General features: G+C 43.9%; 1 protein-coding gene across 2 annotated transcripts in view; it reads left to right on the top strand.

The window, feature by feature from the left end:
• The window catches only part of camk2g2 (calcium/calmodulin-dependent protein kinase (CaM kinase) II gamma 2), a 495,645-nt gene that overhangs the window by 379,008 nt on the left and 92,457 nt on the right, over positions 1–24,180 (top strand). For both annotated transcript variants that reach the window (XM_072282861.1, XM_072282859.1), the window contains exons 10-12: positions 6,103–6,225; positions 9,376–9,459; positions 22,268–22,310. In XM_072282861.1, coding sequence (XP_072138962.1) covers positions 6,103–6,225; positions 9,376–9,459; positions 22,268–22,310 — 250 coding nt within the window. The remainder of the gene's footprint in view (positions 1–6,102; positions 6,226–9,375; positions 9,460–22,267; positions 22,311–24,180) is intronic.

Here is a 24,180-nt window from a genome sequence, read left to right on the forward strand (position 1 = left end):
CTACTGTGTGGTAACCGGAATTTCCGGAGCAGAAGGCCCCGAATCCTCGTCTTTGCTTGTTTTGGCGGCCGGGGCGAGGTTGAAGGTGCTCGGCAGAGGATGGCGCTCGGGAGGCTGTATCGGAGAGGCTGGTCGGAGGCTCGAAGTTTTCGGACGGACGGACTCAGTGTCGGCTGTTGTCAGCTGCTTCCAATGCATCGGCAGTTGTCGGTGCCTGGAGGTTTATGGCAGGGAGTTTCTCCCTTTTGCCGCCTGCTATCGGGGACTCGGGAGTCAATCGGGACTTTGAGAATTTTTTTTACCGTGCCCATGGTCTGCTGTTCATCAAATTATGGTATTGCTTTGCACTGCTGTAACTATATGTTATAATTATGTGGTTCTGTCAGTGTTAAAGTCTTAGGTTTGTCCTGTTTTTCCGTGATATCAATCTGGAGGAACATTGTATCATTTCTTAATGCATGCATGCATTTCTAAATGACAATAAACGAGGACTGAGTGTTCTCATAAACTAAAAAAAAATGGACATTTTGGTCAGCATGGACAAGTAGGGCTGAAGTTGTATTAATTAATAATTACATGAAATAGACTTTCATTCTGTGTTCACTGCATTTCAGAAGAATGAGGGTGGATCTCATTGAAACCTATTGAATATTGAAAGGCCTATATGGAGTGGACGTGAAGAGGATGTTTCCTATAGTGGGAGAGCCTAGGACCAGAGAGCACAGCCTCAGGCTATAGCAATGTCCATTTAGAACAGAGATGAGGAGTAATTTCTTTAGCCAGAGGGTGGTGAATCTGTGGAATTCATTGCCACAAATGGCTGTGGAGCTGAAGTGATTGGGTGCTTGGTGTCAGGTGTGGGAAGTCCTGGAGTTTCCTACCCTCCCGGACCGCCATATCTGCACCAGATGTGTCGAGCTGCAGCTCCTAAAGGACCGAGTTAGGGAACTGGAGATGCAGCTCGGTGACCTTCGTCTAGTCAGGGAGAGTGAGGAGGTGATAGAAAGGAGTTATAGGCAGGTGGTCACACCGGGGCCACGGGAGACAGACAAGTGGGTCACAGTGAGGAGGGGGAAGGGGAAGAGTCAGGTACTAGAGAGTACCCCTGTGGCTGTGCCCCTTGACAATAAGTACTCCTGTTTGAGTACTGTTGGGGGTGACAGCCTACCTGGGGGAAGCAACAGTGGCCGTGCCTCTGGCACAAAGTCTGGCCCTGTGGCTCAGAAGGGTAGGGAAAGGAAGAGGAAGGCAGTAGTGATAGGGGACTCTATAGTTAGGGGGTCAGAGAGGCGACTCTGTGGACGCAGGAAAGAAACTCAAATGGTAAGTTTGTCTCCCAGGTGCCAGGGTCCGGAATGTTTCAGATCACGTCCAAAATATCCTGCAGTGGGAGGGAGAACAACCAGAAGTCGTGGTACATATTAGTACAAATGACATAGGTAGAAAAAGGGAAGAGGTCCTGAAAAAAGACTTCCGGGAGTTAGGAAGGAAGATGAGAAGCAGGACCGCAAAGGTAGTCATCTCGGGATTACTGCCTGTGCCACGTGACAGTGAGTATCGGAATAGAGTGAGGTGGAGGATAAATGCGTGGCTGAGAGATTGGAGCAGGGGGTAGGGATTCATATTTCTGGATCATTGGGACCTCTTTTGGGGCAAGTGTTACCTGTACAAAAAGGACGGGTTGTATTTGAATCCCGGGGGACCAATGTCCTGGCGGGGAGGTTTGCTTAAGGCCACTGGGGAGAGTTTAAGCTATTGTTGCGGGGTGGGAACCGAACTGAAGAGACTGGGGAAGAGGCGGTTGGCTTACAAATAGAGAAAGCTTGTAGACAGTGCAAGAGGGAGGATAGGCAGGTGATAGAGAAGGGACGCGCTCAGACCGAAGGTCTGAGGTGAGTCTATTTTAACGCAAGCATTGTTGTGAACAAAACAGGTGAGCTTAGAGCGTGGATCAGTACTTGGAGCTATGATGTGGTGGCCGTTACAGAGACTTGGATGGCTTAGGGACAGGAATGGTTACTTCATGTGCCGGGTTTTAGATGTTTCGGAAAGGACAGAGAGCAAGGCAAAAGAGGTGGGGGCGTGGCACTGTTGATCAGAGATAGCGTCACGGCTGCAGAAAAGGTGGATGCCATGGAGGGACTGTCTACGGAGTCTCTGTGGGTGGAGGTTAGGAACAGGAAGGGGTCAGTATCTTTACTGGGTGTTTTTTGTAGATCACCCAATAGTAACAGGGATATCGAGGAGCAGTCAGGGAAACAGATCCTGGACAGGTGTAATAATAACAGAGTTGTCGTGATGGGAGATTTTAATTTCCCAAATATCGATTGGTATCTCCCTAGAGCGAGGGGTTTAGATGGGGTGGAGTTTGTTAGGTGTGTTCAGGAAGGTTTTTTGACACTATTTGTAGATAAGTCTACAAGAGAAGAGTCTGTACTTGATTTGGTATTGGGAAATGAACCTGGTCAGGTGTCAGATCTCTCAGTGGGAGAGCATTTTGGAGATAGTGATCATAATTCTATCTCTTTTACAATAGCATTGGAGAGAGATAGGAACAGACAAGTTCGAAAAGTGTTTAATTGGAGTAAGGGGAATCATGAGGCTATCAGGCAGGAAATTGGAAGCTTAAATTTGAAACAGATGTTATCAGGGAAAAGTACAGAAGAAATGTGGCAAATGTTCAGGGGATATTTGTGTGGAGTTCTGCATAGGTACGTTCCAATGAGACAGGGAATTATTGGTAGGGTTTCTGGAACCGTGGTGTACAAAGGCTGTAATAAATCTAGTCAAGAAGAAAAGAAAAGCTTACAAAAGGTTCAGAGAGCTAGGTAATGTTAGAGATCTAGGAGATTATAAGGCTAACAGGACGGAGCTTAAAAAGGAAATTAGGAGAGCCAGAAGGGGCCATGAGAAGGCCTTGGCGGGCAGGATTGAAGAAAACCCCAAGGCATTATAAATTATGTGAAGAGCAAGAGGATAAAACGTGAAAGAATAGGACCTATCAAGTGTGACACCAGTGAGTCTTACCTCAGTGGTTGGTAAGTTGCTGGAGAAGATCCTGAGAGGCAGGATTTATGAACATTTGGAGAGGTATAATATGATTAGGAATAGTCAGCATGGCTTTGTCAAGGGCAGGTCATGCCTTACGAGCCTGATTGAATTTTTTGAGGATGTAACTAAACACTTTGATGAAGGAAAAGCAGTAGATATAGTGTATATGAATTTCAGCAAGGCATTTGATAAGGTACCCCATGCAAGGCTTATTGAGAAAGTAAAGGAGGCATGGGATCCAAGGGGATATTACTTTGTGGATCCAGAACTGGCTTGCCCACAGAAGGCAAAAAGTGGTTGTAGATGGGTCATGTTCTGCATGGAGATCGGTCACCAATGGAGTGCCTCAGGGATCTGTTCTGGGACCCTTACTCTTCGTGATTTTTATAAATGACCTGGATGAAGAAGTGGAGGGATGGGTTAGTAAGTTTGCTGATGACACAAAAGTTGGAGGTGTTGTGGATAGTATGGAGGGCTGTCAGAGGTTACAGCGGGACATTGATAGGATACAAAACTGGGCTGAGAAATGGCAGATGGAGTTCAACCCAGATAAGTGTGACGTGGTTTATTTTGGTAGGTCAAATATGATGGCAGAATATAGTATTAGTGGTAAGACTCTTGGCAGTGTGGAGGATCAGAGAGATCTTGAGGTCCGAGTCCATAGGACTCTCAAAGCAGCTGCGCAAGTTGACTCTGTGGTTAAGAAGGCGTATGGTGCTTTGGCCTTCATCAATTGTGGAATTGAATTTAGGAGCCGAGAGGTAATGTTGCAGCTATATAGGACCCTGGTCAGACCCCACTTGGAGTACTGTGCTCAGTTCTGGTCACCTCACTACAGAAAGAATGTGGAAGCTATAGAAAGGGTGCAGAGGAGATTTACAAGGATGTTGCCTGGTTTGGGGAGCATGCTTTATGAGAATAGGTTGAGTGAACTTGGCCTTTTCTCCTTGGAGCGACAGAGGATGAGAGGTGACCTGATAGAGGTGTATAAGATGGTGAGAGGCATTGATCGTGTGGATAGTCAGAGGCTTTTTCCCAGGACTGAAATGGTTGCCACAAGAGGACACAGGTTTAAGGTGCTGGGGAGTAGGTACAGAGGAGATGTCAGGGGTAAGTTTTTTACTCAGAGAGTGGTGAGTGCGTGGAATGGGCTGCCGGCAACGGTGGTGGAGGCAGCTACGATAGGGTCTTTTAAGAGACTTTTGGATAGGTACATGGAGCTTAGAAAAATAGAGGGCTATAGGTAAGCCTAGTAATTTCTAAGGTAGGGACATGTTCGGCACAACTTTGTGGGCCGAAGGGCCTGTATTGTGCTGTAGGTTTTCTGTGTTTCTATCTTTAAAGAAGAAGATAATAGGATCTTGATTAGTGAAGGCATCAGAGGTTATGGGGAGAAGGCAGGGAGAATGGGTTTGAAAGCAGTAATAAATCAGCCATGATAGAATGGTGAAGCAGAGTCGATGGGCTGATGGCCTAATTCTCCTCCTGTGTCTTGTGGGGTCTTTCACTTGGCGGAGGATCTATCTGACAACCCAGTAAGGAACTGGCTCCTGTTTGAAGGCAGCTTTCTACTAAATGATTTGTATGTTGCAATCCACTTTTCCACTGACGAGATAGTTAACAGAAAGCTATGAAACCTACAAGGAATATACAATTTCATTTCTGCACCGGAGGGTTGGGAAAATGTCAATATTCATCAGCTCCTTGATTTATTTCGTTTTGACAATGCCATGCGTAATTATTTTCTTATTGAAACAGTCAGCGTCTCGCTGAGACACAGAGGGCAATGTAACACCCAATCAAAATAGCCTGCCATTCTGCCGAATAAATAGCGTTCTTTAAAATTGATTTAATAAAACATCTATTAGGGTTTCTGTAGTGAACCAGAGGGGAGAAAATAAATGGTTACTGTAGCATTTGCTGTGTAAGGACATTAATTGTCGTATAAATCATTCTGAGTCCCTAATGCTTTGATTGCCTTTCAGTACATTTTAACATGATTTTTTGAACAAGGCTGAACAAGCTCTTTATGACTATTTCCTTTAAGTTCAAGTTTACATGTATACAACCAAAGGAAACAATGTTTCTCCAGCAAACGGCACACCTGCACACCATATATCACACACAGCACATCAGACAAACTATTACATAGAACATAGAATAGTACAGCACAGTACAGGCCCTTTGGCCCACAATGTTGTGCTGACCCTTAAACCCCGCCTCCCATATAATCCCCCACCTTAAATTCCTCCATATACCTGTCTAGTAGTCTCTTAAATTTCACTAGTGTATCTGCCTCCACCAGTGACTCAGGCAGTGCATTCCACGTACCAACCACTCTCTGAGTAAAAGCCTTTCTCTAATATTCCCCTTGAACTTCCCACTCCTTACCTTAAAGCCATGTCCTCTTGTATTGAGCAAGAGGAGAAGAGGCGCTGGCTATCCACTCTATCTATTCCTCTTAATATCTGGTATACCTCTATCATGTTTCCTCACCATCCTCCTCCCCCTCTCACCTCCCCCTCTCAGCTCCCCCCTCACCTCCCCCTCTCTCACCTCCCCTCTCTCCTCTCCCTCTCGCCATCCTTCCCCCCCTTACTCCCCTCCCCTCTTCCCTCCCCCTCCCCTCCCCTACCATCTCTCTCACTCCCCTCCCCCTCACTCCTCTCCCCCTCACTCCCCTCCCCCTCTCTCACCTACCCCCTCTCCCCTCCCCCCTTATTTATTTAGAGATACAGCACGGTAACAGGCCCTTCCACCACAGCGAGCCCCCGCCTCCCAATTACACCTATGTGACCAATTAATCTTTGGACTGTGGGAGGAAACTGGAGCACTCTGAGGAAACTCGTGCGGTTACAGAGAGAACGTACAAACTCCTTACAGACAGCGATGGGAATTGAACCTGGGTCACTAGGGTTGTGATAGTGTTGTGCTAACCACTACACTACCCTGCCATATACAATAGTTCATTTACAACATTTTACATGATCATTGACCTTGACTGGCACCCCTAAGGGGCAGGAGATCCTCACTTTTCATTTTCTCTGGCAGTTTCCCTCTCCGGAATGGGATACCGTCACCCCAGAAGCCAAGAACCTCATCAACCAAATGCTAACCATCAATCCGGCCAAGAGGATAACAGCAGCTGAGGCCCTGAAGCATCCATGGGTCTGCGTAAGTACTAATACCAGCCTGTCAATCGTAATCAATTAGGCTTTCGTTAGGTTTGTCTTGATTTATCTTGGCTCCAGGCACTTTTCTGTGCCATCGAGCCCTGAAAGACAAGGCGAATTGGATCATCCTTTTGCAGCTAACTCAGGAAGTTGTCCATCTCTTAGTTTTACATATTCAATGAAAATATTTTTACTACTTACAATAATATTATGGGGACAAAATAGCTAATATAAGAGAGCATATAAGGCATTGGTAAGACCACACTTGAAGTACTGTGAGCAGCTTTGGGCCTCTTATCTAAGAAAGGATGTGCTCGCATTGGAGAGGGTCCAGAGCAAGTTCACGGGAATGATTCTGGGAATGAAAGGGTTAAAGTATGCAGATGTTTAGAAGAATGAGGGAGGATTTCATTGAGACATATTGAATATTGAAAGGCCTACATAGAGTGGACGTGGAGAGGATGTTTCCTATAGTGGGAAAGTCTATGACCAGAGGGCATAGCCCCAGAATGCAATGCCATCACTTTAGAACAGAGATGAGGAGGAAATTCTATAGCCAAAAGTTGCCACAGACAACTGGCATTTGCAACGATCTTCAGTCAGAAGTGTCGAGTAGATGATCCAGCTCGGCCCCCTCCAGAACTCCCCAGCATCCCAGATGTAAGTATGTAGCCAATCTGATTCACTCCATGTGATAAATGGCTGAAAGCTCTGAATACTGTGAAGGTTATGGGCCCAGACAAAATCCCGGCAATAGTCCTGAAGACTTGTGCTCCAGAACTTGTTGCACCACTAGCTAAACTGTTCCAGTACAGCTACAACACCAGCATCTACCTGGCAATGTGAAAAATTGTCCAGTTATGTCCTGTACGCAAGAAACAGAACAAGTCCAATCCAGCCAATTACCGCCCTATCAGCCTACTCTCCATCAACAGCAAAGTAATGAAAGGGGTCATCAACAGTGCTATCACGCAGCACCTACTCGGCAGTAACCTGCTTACGGATGCCCAGTTTGGGTTCCATCAAGGCCACTCAGCTCCTGACCTCATCACCTCCTTGGTCCATACATGGATCAAAGAGCTAAATGCCAGAGGTGAGGTGAGAGTGATAGCCCTCGACATCAGGGCATCATTTGACTGAGTATGGCATCAAGGTGCCCTAACTAAAATGGAGTCACTGGGAATTAGGGGGAAAACCCTCCGCTGGTTGGAATCATACCTGACACAAAAGCAGATGGTTGTGGTGGCTGGAGGTCAATCATCTCATCCTCAGGACATTACTGCAGGAGTTCCTCAGGGAAGTGTCCGAGGACCAACCATCTTCAGCTGCTTCATCGATGACCTTTCTTCCGTCAGGAGGTCAGAAGTGGGAATGTTTGCAGATGACTGCACAATGTTCTGTACCATTTGTGTCTCTTCAGATAGTGAAGCAGTTTGTACCCAAATGCAGCAGGACCTGGACAATATCCAGGCTTGGGCTGACAAGTGGCAGGTAACATTCAAACCATGCAAGTGCTAGGCAATGACCATCTCCAACAAGAGAGGCTCTAACCATCGTCTCTTGACATTCAGTGGCATTACCATCACTGAATCCCATACCATCAGCATCCTGGGGGTTATCATTGACAGGAAACTGAAGTGGTCTAGCCATATAAACACTGTGGCTACCAAAGCAGGTCAAAGGCTAGGGACCCTGCAGCGTGTAACTCACCTCCTGACTCCCCAAAGCCTGTCCACCATCTACGAGACCCAGGTCAGGAGTATAGTGGAATACTTGCCACTCATCTGGATGAGTACCGCTCCATCAACGCTCAAGAAACTTGACACCATCCGGTACAAGGCAGCCCACTTGAGTGATACCCCTTCCATAAGCATCCAATCGCCCCACCATCAACGAACAGTTGCAGCAGTGTGTACTATCTACAAGATGCACTGCAACAACATACCAAAGTTCCTAAGGCAGCACCTTCCAGACCCGTGACCACTACCATCTAGAAGGACGAGAACAGCAGATACCTGGGAACACCACCACTTGGAAATCCCCCTCCAAGTCACTCACCATCCTGACTTGGAAAATATCACCATTCCTTCATTGTCACTGGGTTAAAGTCATGGAATTCCCTCCCTAACAGCACTATGGAGGTACCTTCACCTCAGGGACTGCAGCAGTTCGAGAAGGCAGCTCACCACCACCTTCTGAAGGGCAACTAGGGATGGGCGATAAATGCTGGCTTAGCTTGTGACAACCACATCCTGTAAAAGAATAAATTTTAGTAAACTGTGGAGGCCAAGTCATTGGGTATATTTAAAGTGGAGGTTGACAGGTTCTGATTATTCAGGGTGTCAAAGTTTGCGGGAAGAAGGCAGGAAAATGGATTTGAGATAGACAATACATTAGTCATGATCGAATGGCAGAGCAGGCTCGATGGACCAAATGCCTTAATTCTGTTCCTATGTCTTATAATTTTAAGGTGATTGGAAGAAAATATAGAGGGGATATCAGGAGTAGGTTTTTGACTCAGGGAGTGTTGGGTGCGTGTTGCCAGTGATGGTGGTAGAGGCAGATAGTTTTTGGACATTTAAGAGACTCTTAAACGAATGAAAGAAGAATAGTGTGGGAGAGTAGGGTTAGTGCATGTTAAGGCCTGTCAGGGCCGAAGGGCCTGTACTGTGTTGTAATATTCTGTGTTCTAAAAGGTGAGTAAGTGATGACAAATTGGTGTGAAATTGTTCCATAAATGTCCCACCGAACACTATGTTCTATAAATATCCTTTATATAACATTCTATATATAATTTATATACTTCTTGAGATAATTATAACATTTTTATATAATGAATACTGAGCTGAACAGAAGTATGCCTTTTGATTTCGTGTCTTCACTCGTTTTTTTCCTTGCTGTTTTGCGCGATTTGGATTTTGTGCATGGGGAAGGGGAGGGGGCAGTTTGATGTCTTTCTTTAAACAGGTTGCTTCCATGATTCTTTGTTCCATGGTTGTCTGTGGGGAAGAGGAGTTGCAAGATTGTATGCTCAATACTTACTTTGATAGTAAATATATTTTGAATATTAAATTTGAATTTATATGAGCTAATAAATAAAAGTACTATTTTTCTGATCATATAATGCTGAACTTTTCACCTTCTCTTTCAGCAACGTTCAACTGTAGCATCGATGATGCACCGTCAAGAAACAGTGGAGTGCTTGAGGAAGTTCAATGCCAGGCGAAAGCTGAAGGTAATATTTACTCGTATTGACACTCCACAAATTCCTCTTCCCCAGTAGATCAGGGTTTCTGTGCTGTTCTCGTGTGAGAGCCCACATGTGAGGACAACACTCATAACCTGACCTAGAGATCAGTGAATTTAATTTATTATCAAAGTACATATATGTCACCATATACTTCCCTGAGATACATTTTCTTGCGGGCATTCATAGTAAATAGACAGAAACACAGTAGAATCAAAGAAAAAACACTCACAACAGAGACAGACAAGTAACCAATGTGCAGAAGACAGCAAACTCTGCCAATATGAAAAGAAAAGAGAAAAAAATAATAAATAAATATCGAGAACACCAGTTATAGAGTCTTTAAAAGTGAGTCCATACGTTCTGGAATCAGTTCAGGGTTGAGGTGAGTGAAGTTATCCTCTCAGATTCAAGAGCATGATGCTTGATGGGTAATAATTCTTCCTGAACCTGGTGGTGTGGGATGTAAGCCTGCTGTACCTCCTGCCTGTTGGAAGCTGGGAGAAGAGAGCATCACACACAAAATTCTGGAGGAACTCAGCAGGTCAGGTGACTTTTGTGGGGAAAAAAGTAAAGAATTGACGTTTGGGCCAAAATTTGGAGTTCCGGCATCTGCAGATTTTCTTGTGTTTGAGAAGAGAGCATGGCCTGGATGGTAGGGGTCCTCGACGATAGACACTGTTTTCCTGTGACAGTGCCTCTTGTAAATGTGCTTAGTGGTGGAGAAGGCGTTGCCTGTGATGGACTGGGCTGTTTTACGGATTGAGCAGCCCAGTCTATCAGTCTGTTAGCTGACAATTAACTTGGTTTGATGTATCTCCTGTGCCTGTGTATTTAGCCCTCTGCATTATACTGTTTCATCAGAGAGCATTAACAGATAGGCTGAAGAAAACACAAGATGCTGGAAATCCAGCGTAACACATACGAAATCCTCGAGGAGCTCTGCAGGTCAGGTAGCATCTTTGGAAAGGAACAAGTAGTTGACATTTTTGGCCAAGGCCCATCATCAGGACTGGAAAGGAAGGGGGAAGAAGCCAGAGTAAGAAGGTGGGGGAGGGGAGGAGCACTATCCTTCCCTCCAGCAGGTGATAGATGAAACCTCCTCCTTCCCTTGCTCCAATGGTCCACTCTCCTCTCCTATCCAATTTGTTCTTTTTCAGCCCTTTACCTTTTCCACCTATCACCTCCCAGCTTCTTACTTCACCCCCGCCTTCCCCATCCACCCACCTTCCCCTCACCTGGTCTCACCTATCACATGCCAGCTTGTACTCCTTCCTCTCCCCTCACCTTCGTCTTTCCTCTTCCTTTCCAGTCCTGACGATAAGGGTTTGAAATTCCATGACCAGTGAAGGGTCATCAGTAAGGAAGTGCGAGTTGTCTTATTTTACAAATTCTGTTCAATAATTGTCTTCTTGAACATTTTCAAATCCCTTTTTTACTTCCCTCCTCCCTGATCTTGTATTCTCGTCTTGTCTCGTCCTTACAAATTACCTGCATTCTAGCTTCCCATCCCAGATTTTAATTGCAACAGAAGTAAGAGCTTTATGTTCAAAAGCCCTGGTCTCAGGGTCTCTGCATCCCTTCCCTCTCTCTCCTTTTAAAACACTCCTTAGAGCTTCGAACTTCATACATCAAATGAACATCTGCTAATGAAAACTGTTGGGCTTTTTCACTTCTGTTTTGGGATGTTTTGCGATGTTAAAAGATTTAAATAATTGGAAAGAGGTGTGGTTACATGATCTTGTCCAGCATATGAAGTGTTAATGAAAAATGCTCACGGTGTAATGTGGAAAACTGCTGCACCACATGAAACATTCTCTCAAAAACAACAAGAAGTCATGACTGATTTCTGCCAGTGTGGAATCTTGGTGACAAGGTTGGAAGCACGTCTGCGAATCCATGAGTCTGCTAGAGGCCAAAGTTGTCCTGGCCTGGGGTTAGAGCACTATGCATGTGGGTGGGAGGGAGAGAGAGAGGAACGGGGCCTGTTTTGCTGCTGTTGTGTTCTGTGTTGTTCTGCTGATCACTGTTTGCATTCTGTGTTGGTGCCAGAATATGTGCCGGTAGTTTCGGGCTGCCCCCAGCACATCTTTAATTTGTGTTGGTTGTTAACGCAAATGACACATTAGATTCTGAGAACACTCAGTCCTCTTATTATTGTCATTTAGAAATGCATGCATGCATTAAGAAATGATACAATGTTCCTTCGGAGTGATATCACAGAAAAACAGGACAAACCAAAGACTTTAACACTGACAGAACCACATAATTATAACATATAGTTACAGCAGTGCAAAGCAATACCATAATTTGATGAAGAACAAGCCATGGGCACAGTAAAAAAAAAAGTCTCAAAGTCCCCTAGTCAGTCGACTTCCGAGTCCCCGATAGCAGGCGGCAAAAGGGAGAAACTTTCCACCATAAACCTCCAGGCACCGTCAACTTGCCGATGCCTTGGAAGCAGCCGACCACAGCTGACACTGAGTCCGTCCGTCCGAAAACTTCGAGCCTCCGACCAGCCCCTCCAGTACAGCCTCCCGAGCGCCTTCAACCTAGCCCCGGCCACTGAAACAAGCAAAGCCGAGGATTCGGGACCTTCTGCTCCAGAGATTCCAGTTACCACACAGTAGCAGTGGCAGCGAAGCGGGCATTTCAGAAATTTTCCAGATGTTCCTCCATACTCTCACGTCCGTCTCCATCAAATCCGAATTGTGCAGGGTCCCCTACTTGACAGATTTCACTGTGTTTCCATGTACACGTGATAAATAAATCTGATTCTGGATTCTGGTTCTGCGGGGAGTTAGAGAGAAATCTTCCAGGGTTTCTGGCCTCCTGGTTATTCAGTGGGTCCACAAAATATATTGTGAATGTTGTGTATGTAAAGAGGGAGGGAAGACAGTGCCTTAGAGAGTGGTTCAAACTGAGTCACTAACAGTATTTATGTACCTAGATGAGCACTTGACCCTCTTAGGGAACAGTGATCACAGTATGATCGAGTTCACTTTGAAATTTGAGAAGGAGAAACTAAATTCCAATGTTTCAGTATTTCAGTGGAATAAAGGAAATTACAATGGCTTGAGAGGGGAACTGTCCAAGGTTGGCTGGAAAGGGACACTAGCAGGAAGGACAGCGGAGCAGCAATGGCTGGAGTTTCTGCGAAAAATGAGAGAAGTGCAAGACAGATATATTCCAAATAAGAAGAAATTTTCGAATGGAAGAAGGACACTACCATGGCTGACAAGTGAAGTCAGAGCCAAATTAAAAGCAAAAGAGAGGGCATACAAGGAAGCCAGAGCTAGTGGGAAGAAAGAGGATTAGGAAGCTCTTAAAAACTTGCAGAAGGAAACTAAGAAGTTCATTAGGAAGGAAAAGATGACTTATTAAAGGAAGCTGGTGACCAATATCAAAGAAGATACTAAATGCATTTTTAAGTATATAAAGGGTAAAAGAGAGTTGAGGGTAGATACAGGACCAATGGAAAATGACGGTGAAGACATTGTAATGAGAGATGCAGAGATGGCAGAGGATCTGAATGCATATTTTGCATCAGTCTTCACAGTGGAAGACATCAGCAGTATACCAGACATTTAAGAGTGTCAGAGAAGTGAAGTAATTTGATTCACGATTAACATGGGCAGACCATATCAGGAAAGTTGAGGGGAAATGTAAAAAAGTAGTAAATGTGATGAGATGTTTGACTGGTAGGGAATGGGGAGCAAGTTGTTCAGTGTATGTGGCTTTAGTAAGATCTGTGTTGGACTATGGATCAGCAGCTAGGTCTCTTATAAGGAAACTGGATGTGATTCAGGCTCAGGCCTTGAGAGTGTGCAGTGGGGCTTTTAAAACATCACCAGTGTCAGCCCTACAGGTAGAAGTGGGAGTAATGCCTTTGGAACTAAGAAGGATGCAATTGATGGCAAACTACTGGGCTAATTTGCAGGGGCACAATGATTCTCGCCCTGCTAAAGAAGTGTTACAGGAGTGCTGGGAAAATGGGAGGTTTCAGAGGGATAACTTTAGTCGGATAGGGAATGATATTGCTGAAGAATGTGGAGTGTTTGATCTGAGGATAAGTTCTTCAGTAGTTTATCCGGTTGTAGCTCCATGGAAGCTTGTATGGCCTGATATAGACTGGCATTTGTTAAAGGTAAAAAGGATAGGAAAACATAAAACAGATTTGGTAAGTGCATTCAACTGTCATGTGATGGAAAAGTATAGTGATTACATTCAGATTTATACGGATGGCGCTAAGGAACCTGAAACAGGAGTGACAGGGTGGCTATACCAGCGAAAGAAATTGGAATCGACAGAACGACATCTAATAAGTTACGGGTGTATACAGTGGAGATGCTGGCAGTGTTGGTTGCGTTGCGATGAGTGGAGAAAGCTAGACAAGTCAAAGTGTTGATATGCTCAGATTCATCCTCAGTTCTAGCAAGTTTAAGGTCTTTTCACTCAAACAGTCGGCAAGATGTACTTTATGAAGTCCTTCAGTCAGTCACAAGAATTGCAAATCAGGGAGGTTAGGTAAAATTTCTATGGGTTCCAGCACATGTAGGGGTGAAGGAGAATGAGAGGGTGGATGAGTTGGCAAAGAGGGTGTTAAAAAAAAGAAAATATAGAAATGCACATTAGTATCAGTAAAGCAGAGGTTAAGTGCGTAATCTGGGAAAAAAAATCAACCAAATGTGGCAAGAAAGATGGGACAGGGAGGGGAAAGGGAGGCATTTATATCAAATACAAAAAAGTGTTGCAGGTACTAGGGTAGGTGGTGGATACAGAAGAGAGGAAACTCTGTGGACTAGTTTAAGGCCGGGGCACTGTACGTTAAACAAAACATTGAAAATGTTAGGGAAACACCAGACAGGATTGTGTGAGGAATGTCAGGAAGAGGAGTCAGTAGAACATATAGTTCTGAGTTGCAGGAAGTATGGGATACAAAGAGAGATGATGAGAATTAATCTAAGGGAACTGAGAGTGCAGGAATTCATATTAAAAGGGTTGCTGGGCATGGGTGAGAGAGGACAGGTTAGGGTATTTTTAGCTTTCTTAAGGGGTACAGGGGTTTTTAATAGGATATGATGGATAAGCAGGAATAGGGTACTAGGATGGCCAAAGATGGGAGAATAAAGTGTAGGTTAGGGTAAGTGTGTGTGTGAGATTGGGTGAAGGGATTTAGAATGTAAGTCTATTGCGCACTCTGGAGCAGAAGGTGGCGGTAATGCACCATTAAGCTGGGTGCCAACCGCCGTAAAACAAGACGAAGAAGGAGAAGAAGTAAAGTATGTGCAGTGAAAATTACAACTGAGAAGGTGCTTAGGAAGCTTAATGGTCTGAGGGTGGATAAATCTCCTGGACCCGATGGAATGCACCCTTGGGTCCTGAAGGAAGTAGCTGGAGAGATTGCGGAAGCATTAGCAATGATCTTTCAAGAATCGATAGATTCTGGCATTGTACTGGATGACTGGAAAATTACAAATGTTACTCCGCTATTTAAGAAGGGTGGGAGGCAGCAGAAAGGAAACTATAGACCTGTTAGCCTGACATCAGTGGTTGGAAAGTTGTTGGAATCAATTGTTAGGGATAAGATTACAAGTACCTGGAGGCACATGACAAGATAGTTTCCTGAAAGGAAAATCCTGCCTGACTAACCTACTGCAATTTTTTTGAGGAAATTGCAAGCAGGATAGACAAAGGAGATGTAGTAGATGTGGCGTACTTGGATTTTCAGAAGGCCTTAACAAGGTGCCGCACATGAGGCTGCTTAGCAAGATAAGATCCCATGGAATTACAGGGCAGTTACTAGCATGGTTGGAGCATTGGCTGATTGGCAGAAATCAGAGGGTGGGAATAAAGGGATCCTAACCTGGCTGGCTGCTGGTTACCAATGGAGTTCCACAGGGGTCAATGTTGGGCTGCTGCTTTTTACGATGTACAGTATGTCAATGACTTGGACTATGGGATTCATGGATTTGTTGCTAAATTTGCCAATGATACAAAGATAGGTGGAAGAGTGGGTAGTGTTGAGAAAACAGAGAGACTTAGATAGCTTAGGGGAATGGGCAAAGAAGTGGCAAATGAAATACAATGTTGGAAAGTGTGTGGTCATGCACTTTGGTGGAAGAAATAAATGGGCAGACTATTATTTAGGTGGGGAGAGAATTCAAAATTCAGAAATGCAAAGGGACTTGAGAGTCCTTGCGCAGGATACCCTAAAGGTAGTCTCCAGGTTGATTCGGTGGTGCAGAAGGCCATTGCAATGTTGGCATTCATTTCTAGAGGTATAGAATATAAGAGCAGGGATATAATGTTGAGGCTCTATAAGGCACTCATGAGACCACACTTGGAGTATTGTGTGCAGTTTGGGCTCCTTATTTTAGAAAGGCTATACTGACATTGGAGATGGTTCAGAGGAGATTCACGAGAATGATTCCAGGAATGAAAGGGTTACCGTATGAAGAACGTCTGGCAGCTCTTGGGCTGGATTCCCCGGAGTTCAGAAGAATGAGGGGGGGATCTCATAAAAACATTCTGAATGTTAAAAGGCCTGAACAGATTAGATATGACAAAGTTATTTCCCATGGTAGGGGAGTCTAGGACAAGAGGGCACGACTTCAGGATTGAGGGACGTCCATTCAGAAGAGAGATACGGAGAAATTATTTAGTTGGAGGGTTGTAAATCTTTGGAATTTGTTACCATGAGCAGCTGTGGAGGCCAAGTCATTGGGTGCATTTAAGGCCGAGATAGATATGTTCTTGATTAGCCAGGGCATCAAAGGGTGTGGGGAGAAGGCAGGGAAGTGGGGATGACTGGAAGAATTGGATCAGCCCCTGATTACATGGCGGTGCAGACTCGATGGGCCGAATGGCCTGCTTTTGCTCCTAAATCTTATGGTCTCAGCATAGAGAGCTATTCAAGACTTAAGATTGTTCAATATCATTTCCAGTACACTAGTGTAAACAAGAGCAAAATCATTGTTACTCCAGATCCAACAAAGCACAAAATATAATAAGATAAAGAACACAATAACAAAAAAACACAATAAATATAAATATATAACATAGCTTATATGTAGTTTGATTGTATGTCCACAAAGTGACACTAGGCCAGGGTTTCCCAATCATTTTTATGCCATGGACTAATGGGGTCTGAGGACCCCAGATTGAGAACTCCTGTGCTGGGCACAGAAGTGTCTGTGCCTCAGGTGACTGACAGGAAATGATAAAGTAGTGGTGGCTGGGGGTGTGGGGGTGGAGAGCTGGTTAGTGGGTGGAGGCGTTGATCAGATTTACTACTGTTTTTGAATCTGGTGGTCCTGGCGTGGATGCTATGTAGCCTCCTCCCTGATGGGTGTGGGACAAACAGGGTGGGTGGGCTGCTCCATGATGTAACTGGCCTTTTTTCTGACAACTTTCTGGATGTATGGATCAAGTGCTGAGTGGTGACATTGATACAGAAAGATGCCCACTGGTCAACATAGACAAGTTAGATTGGGTGGCCTGTTTCTTTGCTGTACCATTCCACAAGTATGTAGAATGATCTCACCAGGATGAAAAAGTTTCTCCACATAGCTTTTTTGGTAATCATTTGGAAGGAGAACTATGTGGATATGAGCCTGATTTAGTGCAGGCATTTTTATGTTCCCTACGCTGTGTGGATCTTGATGACAGGTCTGGAATTGTAAGATACTAGGCAATTAGACTAACTAAATACACTATCAGGCCAGAATTAATTCTTTGCACTGGATGCAATCATCTGTGAGACTTGAGACGTCAGAATTAATAACTGTGTATATCACAGTGAGAAAGATTAATTCAGGCATATTTTTCAATAATAGACATAATTAAAATTTGCAAAGGGCTCCTGCTTGGAATTTTGTTGCTGTCCTGACAGGAAGAGAGAAGCTTGCATTTAGTGATGTTCACTCAAGGCATCTCAGAACATTTGACAACCAGCGAAGGTTGGTCACAGCAAGCAGAAACCACAAGACAGAGGAGCAGAATTGGTTCATTTACCCTTTCGAGTCTGCCGCACTGTTCCATCATGAGGCCCTCAGTTGGTCCGGGTGGACTACAGATATTGCGTCCTTGATGCCTACGTTGTCGCCGCCAGTCAATATGCAAGCCAGAGCAGTACGATACGGAGAGCAAGCAGTTGCCCACGCAGTTGTTGAATCCAAAGGACCAGCAGCATTTTGGCACCAGTGGCATCCTAGGAGTTGCCAGTCACCACTGACTCAATGTAGGGCTTCCTTAGGGACTCCAGCTCTGAATTTTTCTCTTGGGATTTACTCCCAAAGTTTATACCCACTACAGCAACAAGGCAGCAGAGGCTTGAAATCTGATTTTTCCTTTTCCTTGATGACCTGCCATCCACGGCTGACAAGCCCCATCTACCAGAAACGACTGGTTTTAAGGCACCAGTAGTCCGGCTTAGCCCCTTCTCCTGTCAGTAAAAAATGGTTCTGCCAGAGCTTGGGAGCTGAACCACACACATGTGAAGTCCAGGAGCTGGACTTGGTTGTCAGAGGCTATTTGAGACATATGTCTTTGGGAGCATTTAACAGGTAATGGGTGCTTATTCCCACTACACTCAACCCTCCCCCTCCCTCCCCTGCTCCCAGTCATTAACCATCATTCCAAATATGGCTGATTTATTATCCCTTTGAATTCCATTCTCCTGCTTTCTCCCCGTAACCTTTGTCAAGAACCTATCAACCTCTACTTTTAAGTTTACTCAATAACTTGGTCTCCACAGACATCTGTGACAATGAATTCACCATCCACTGGCTAAAGAATTTCCTCCTCATCTCTGTTATATAGGAACGTTCCTGTACTCTGAGGCTGTGCACTCTGGTCCTAGGCTTTCCCACTATTGGAATCATCCTCTCCACGTCCACTCTATCTAGGTCTTTCAAAATTTGGTAGATTTCAATGAGATACCCCCCTCCCCCCGTTCTTCTAAACATCAGCGAGCACGGGTCCTGGGTCGTTAAACTCCCTGATACGTTAACCATTTCATTCCCAAGATCATTCTCATGAACCTCCTCTGGACCCAATCTAATGCAAGCAAATCCTTTCTTACATAAGGGGCCCAAAACTGCTCTCATTACTCCAAATGTATTGTGGATTATCTGGCCAATACCTTATAAAGCCTCAGCATTGCATCCTTGCTTGTATATTTTAGTCCTCTTGAAATGAATGCTAACATTGCATTTGCCTTCCTTCCTACCGACTCAGCCTGCAAGTTAATCTTTAGGGAATCCTGCTCAAGGTATTCCAAGTCCCTTTGCACTTCCTATTTCTGAATTCACTTTCCATTTAGAAAATAATCTACACCTCTATTCCTTTTATCAAAGTGCATAACCTTGCACTGCCCTGCAGTGCTTGCTCTCTGAGTCAATTTCTTTCTTCTTATTAATGTTTCATGTCTCTCTGAAAGTACACCAAGGATTCCTGAAAGCAGGGGTTCTCAACCTGGGCTCCACAGACCCCTCGGTTAATGGTCAGAGTCCATGGCATAAAAAAACTGGGAACCCTGCCCTAAAGGATTCCAGATTTACCTGGTCAGGCCCTGGAGATTGGTCTACCTTCATACCTTTCAGGGCAAAGAGCACCACCTCCATCTTCGAAAAGACGCTGTTTCCCCTGGTATAGCTGTCCCTCAGTACTACACATGCCAACTGACCTATTATTGGAAAGTGAGGTTGGACTGGGCACCACGTTTTAGACTAACAGAACAGATTGAATGTCCTCCCCTTATGATGGAAGTTTTCCCTCAATCAGTGAATTGGTATATAATGTGAGGTTACGTGCTCATGTCTAAGAGTGAAATTTGAATCCCAACCCATAATTTTTTTTTATTTGGAGACACAGCACGGTAACGGGCCCTTCCAGTCCACGACCTTCGCTGCCCAATCACACCCACGTGACCAATTAATCTACTGACCCGTACACCTTCGAAAAGTGGGAGGAAATCAGAGCACCCACACAGTTATGGGGGAGAATGTACAAATCCCTCATAGCAGCAGGAATTGAAGCCGTGTTGCGGGCACTGTAACAGTGTTGGGTCTACTATGCTGCCATGCCACCTGATCTTCAGACTTAAATGAATAGCAAGAAGTGGAAGCCCCAGTTATCTACGTAATAGGCTCCAGTCCATCCATAACTGCCTGATGACAGTACAATGTGGGCCATGCCCTCTATTTGGTTAAGATCTTCCAAATGGTTTCTTAGGATAATAAGGGCTCAAGCAATTAGTGTGCCAAGTCCATTTTTACTTAAGGCTTGTTTTGTTACCATTCATGCTGAATTACCTCAATGTTATGAAAGCCTCACAGATCCCCTGCAAGCATTGGTGTCGCCCTGAGGGAAACCCACACTCCAGACTGGGGTTACTGAACTAGGAATGTCTTCAGCGGTTTAATTAATAGTATTAGTACCAATTTATTGTGGGCACATCAGAATTGGGTTTAATCTCACTGACATATTCAATAGATTCCAGTTAATTGGGCCATCGGTTAAATGGGGCATCCATTTATTTGGGATAGCTCTTAAAGAAAACAAACAAATCAAGAAAATAACCAAGATTCCTTAATTTATTTGGGACACTATGCCACTTAGTTGGGCCAGGAGACTGTTGCCGAATTGTTTCTAGCTAACGTCAGTCACGTGCACTTCTGAGCCATTAGGCACTAGACTGTCCTTAAAGCAACCAGTTGCGTCAGTTGGGTGTGCTTGTGTTATGGTACTCATTTGGACCATTAATGCTGAATGAAAGAACAATGCTTTTTGAAACTACTTCACGCAGGAAGGTAATAAAAGAATCCATTATCTACACTAGATGTCTGCACTGGTTTTGCTCATTTACAGGCAATCAAAAGAACACGGCAGTGTACACTGGATGAATTCCTCCATCGATAACTATTAGGAACTAATACACAATTTTATAGTACTGTAGTAGTATTGGTAGTGTTCTAATTTGTCTTCTGTTTCATTTAAATAAAATTTGTTACTCAGTTAAACAGTAATTTATTCTTTTTAAACACCTTTTTAACAATTTCTATGAAAGCAGCTAATTGGGGCAGCCACTTAATTGGACCAAAATGTACTTGTCCTGATGTGTTCCAATGAACCTCAATCAATTGTGTTGTTGTTTTGGGCTGAAGGGCCTGTACTGTGCTGTACTATTCTTTGTTCTGTGTTCAGCACTGAGAGCAGATGGAGTTTCCATTTAATATCATCTCCAACAGATGGGAACCTGACAAAGCAGTACTCCCTCGGGAACAGATAGAATATCAACACGGATTTTTGTGGGACTTGAAATCATAATCCTTGGCTACACTGGAGTGCAATTCAGTCAGCCCCTTGAATGTAATAAAATAGAAAGTAATTAGGGCAAATATTGCCTTTCACTGGATATATCCATCACTATTGTTGAAGCTGACATATGCAAGGTGTGTTTTAGCACTGCTCGTTTGTAATTAAATAGAGAGTGAGAGTGGTTTTCAATACATTTGAAGAGGAGGAGTTTCCTGAATCAGAATCAGGTTTATTACACTGACATACGTTATGAAATTTATCGGTTTGTGCCAGCCGCATATTGCAAGATATAAACTATAAGTTATAATAAGGAACATAATAGATAGATAGAAAAAAAGTGCAGTAGTGTTCATGGATTCATGGACCATTTAGAAATCTGAGGGCAGAGGGGAAGAAGCTATTCCTGAATTGTTGAGTGTCCTTAATGATGGATACCACCTTTTTGAGACCTTGTCATTTGAAGATTTTTTCAATATTGTTTTGCAGCAGCAGTACAGCACAATACATAAAATTTACTATAAATTACAATAAGAAAAGATAAAAAATAGTGCAAAAAGAGCAAAATAATGAGGTAGTATCCATGGACTCTCCTGAAATCTGATGGTGAGGGGAAGAAGCTGTTGGTAAAACACTGAGAGATTGAGTATGCATCTTCAGGCCCCTGTACCTCCTCGTTGCTGGTTCCAATGAGGAGAGAGAATGTCCTGGATGGTGAGAGCACCAGGTACCAATCCTGATGTACAATCATGTGCCAAGATGCAGTGAAAAGCTTTTGTCTCTGTGTCTTCCAGGCAGATCATGCCAAAGAGAAAGAAAGTGCAGAATTAAATGCTGCATCCGCAGTGCAATTGCAGTGCAGGAAAACAAAGTGCAAAGGTCACGATGAGGGAGTTAAGTATCTTTATTCAACAAAAGGATTAATCAGTTTTGTTGATCCCTGTACAGAATCAGAATCAGATTTAATATCACTGGCGTATGTCGTGAAATTTGTTTTGCGGCAGCAGTACAGTGCAATGCATAATAATAAAAATTATAAATTGCAATAAGAAATGCAGCATATATAAAAAAAGAAAATTAAATTAAATAAGTAGTGCAAAAAGAGATGGAAAAATACAGCATTAAGGTAGTCTTCATGGGTTCATTGACCATTCAGAAATCTGATGGCAGAGGGGCAGAAGCTGTTCCTGAGATGTTACGTGTGTGTCTTCAGGCTCCAATACTTCCTCCTTGGTGGGAGCAATGAGAAGAGGGGGGATTTAAGAGTTGTATAACTAATATAACTTGTCCTGATGAAAGGTCCAAAAATGTCAACTCTATTCCCTTCTGTGGATGCTGCCTGACCTGCTGAGTTCCTCCAGCACTTTGTGTGTGATGCTCTGGGTTTCCAGCATCCACAGAATTATAGCTAATTTTTGTTCTTTGTTGAAAAGGCAAAATGAACACATTCAGTAACCGATCTTTTTTTCTGATTTAGGGTGCAATTCTGACTACGATGCTCGCAACAAGAAACTTTGCAGGTACGTTCCTCTAAGGCATCACTCTGTCACATGCCAAAGCACATAAAGAAGGAAGCGCAAACCGCAGTTGATGGACAAACACAGAAGTGTTTATAAAACATTGTTGTGTGTAATTTTAACACAAGCATTAATCCGTGCAGATACATTAAAATATTTTATGCAAAACAAACTTTTCAACATAAAAGACGCTAATAATAAACCTGTTTCTGATTCTGAAAGAGCAGATAAAGCAACCTGAAAAGTTAATTTGTGTTTGTCTACCAACTATCACAAATTCTAGGTTTAAATCAGTTGTTCTGGATATAGGAATAGATCTTCCTTTAGGATTCAGAAAACTTGCTGAGACTTATTTGAACTTTGCATTTAACATAATGATCGCCTATTGATGTTTTTCTACGCTTATAGCAATTTTCAGGGGGAGTGATACATGTGCAGTGCCCTCATGGAAGCGCAGCAGTCTGGATTTCCCCAATTCCATCCAAGTGTCAGTTTGTGTATTACTTGCAAGGCAGTGGGGAAGCTGTAATTTTGTCAACTGCTACAAAATTTTCTCTTTATTCACTGCACGGATTCAGTCTTTGCTCCACTCTCATGGAAGGGTGTTAGTGAACTCTGGCAGTCCACATCTCCACAGCCTTGTTGGTCAGGAGTCCAACATCCCATGAAGGTGATATTGCTTTAACTGTGGCCTTTAAACAACATTAGTTCAAATCTGTTATTCTTCTGCTGTCAAGCCATTATATTCACTGGTTAGATTTCAGTGAACCAGCCTTCCGATTTCTTGTACCTCCTTCCCAAACCCACCACTGAGATTTCCATTGGAGCTGATGATGTTTCGGTATAATTCTGGGATCACTGTTTGGAAAAAGAAGAGCACAATCGCATAGCTTGCAGTCAAAGGGGATAAAATTTCCTCATGTGCATGAGAAGAGGAGCGCTTGGGATAAATTTACAGCTATGCGTGGGGAACAAAGTTCAAAGTAAGTTTATCATCAAAGTACATTAAGGTCACCATGTACTACCTTGAGGTCCTTTTTCTGCAGGCATTTATAGGAAAATAAAGATAGAATACTGAGAGCATGAATTGTAGAGTTCTTTAAAGAAAGTTTGTCAGTTGTGGAGTCAGCCAATCAGTTCAGTGTTGGGATGAGTGACATTATCCATGCTGAATCAGGAGCCTGATGGTATGATTGAGGGGTAATAACTGTTCCTGAACTTGGCTGTGTGGGACCTAAGCCTCAGGACAATTTGGTTAAATAACTTCACCAATGGTGATGGGATGGAGAGAGATGAGGAGAACTATGTGAGGGGGTGGGGACATCACCAACTGTATCTGTAGCAAACTTCCACACAATTAATGGATAGAGAGGTAATGGCTGCTGGCAGTGTATGTTTCATTAATTTATTGAGATACAGCATGGAACAGGCCCTTCCAGCACCCAGCAATCCCTAGATTTAATCTTAGCCTAATCACAGGACAGTTTACAATGACCAATTAACCTACTAACCTGTATGTCTTTGGACTGTGAGAGGAAACCAGAGCACCCAGAGGTAACCCACATGGTCACGGGGAAAAGGTACAAACTCCTTACAGGCAGTGGCAGGAATTGAACCTGGGTTGCCTGTACTGTAAACCATTGTGCTCACCACTACATTACTGTACTGCCCATGTTTGAATACAGGAAAAGCAGTTTCCCGTGAAAATTAACCCTTTCTGAAAGACACTGAAGTGTTTGGTTGCATTTCAAGGTTCCCCATGATAGGCTCATTCAGAAAGTCAGGAGGCATGGAATCCAGGGGAACCTGGCTGCATGGATTCAGAACTGATCTGCCCATATAAAGCAGAGGGTGGTAGTAGATTGATGTGTTC

Source organism: Mobula birostris, chromosome 18 (assembly GCF_030028105.1).
Source record: "Mobula birostris isolate sMobBir1 chromosome 18, sMobBir1.hap1, whole genome shotgun sequence".
NCBI lineage: Eukaryota > Metazoa > Chordata > Chondrichthyes > Myliobatiformes > Myliobatidae > Mobula > Mobula birostris.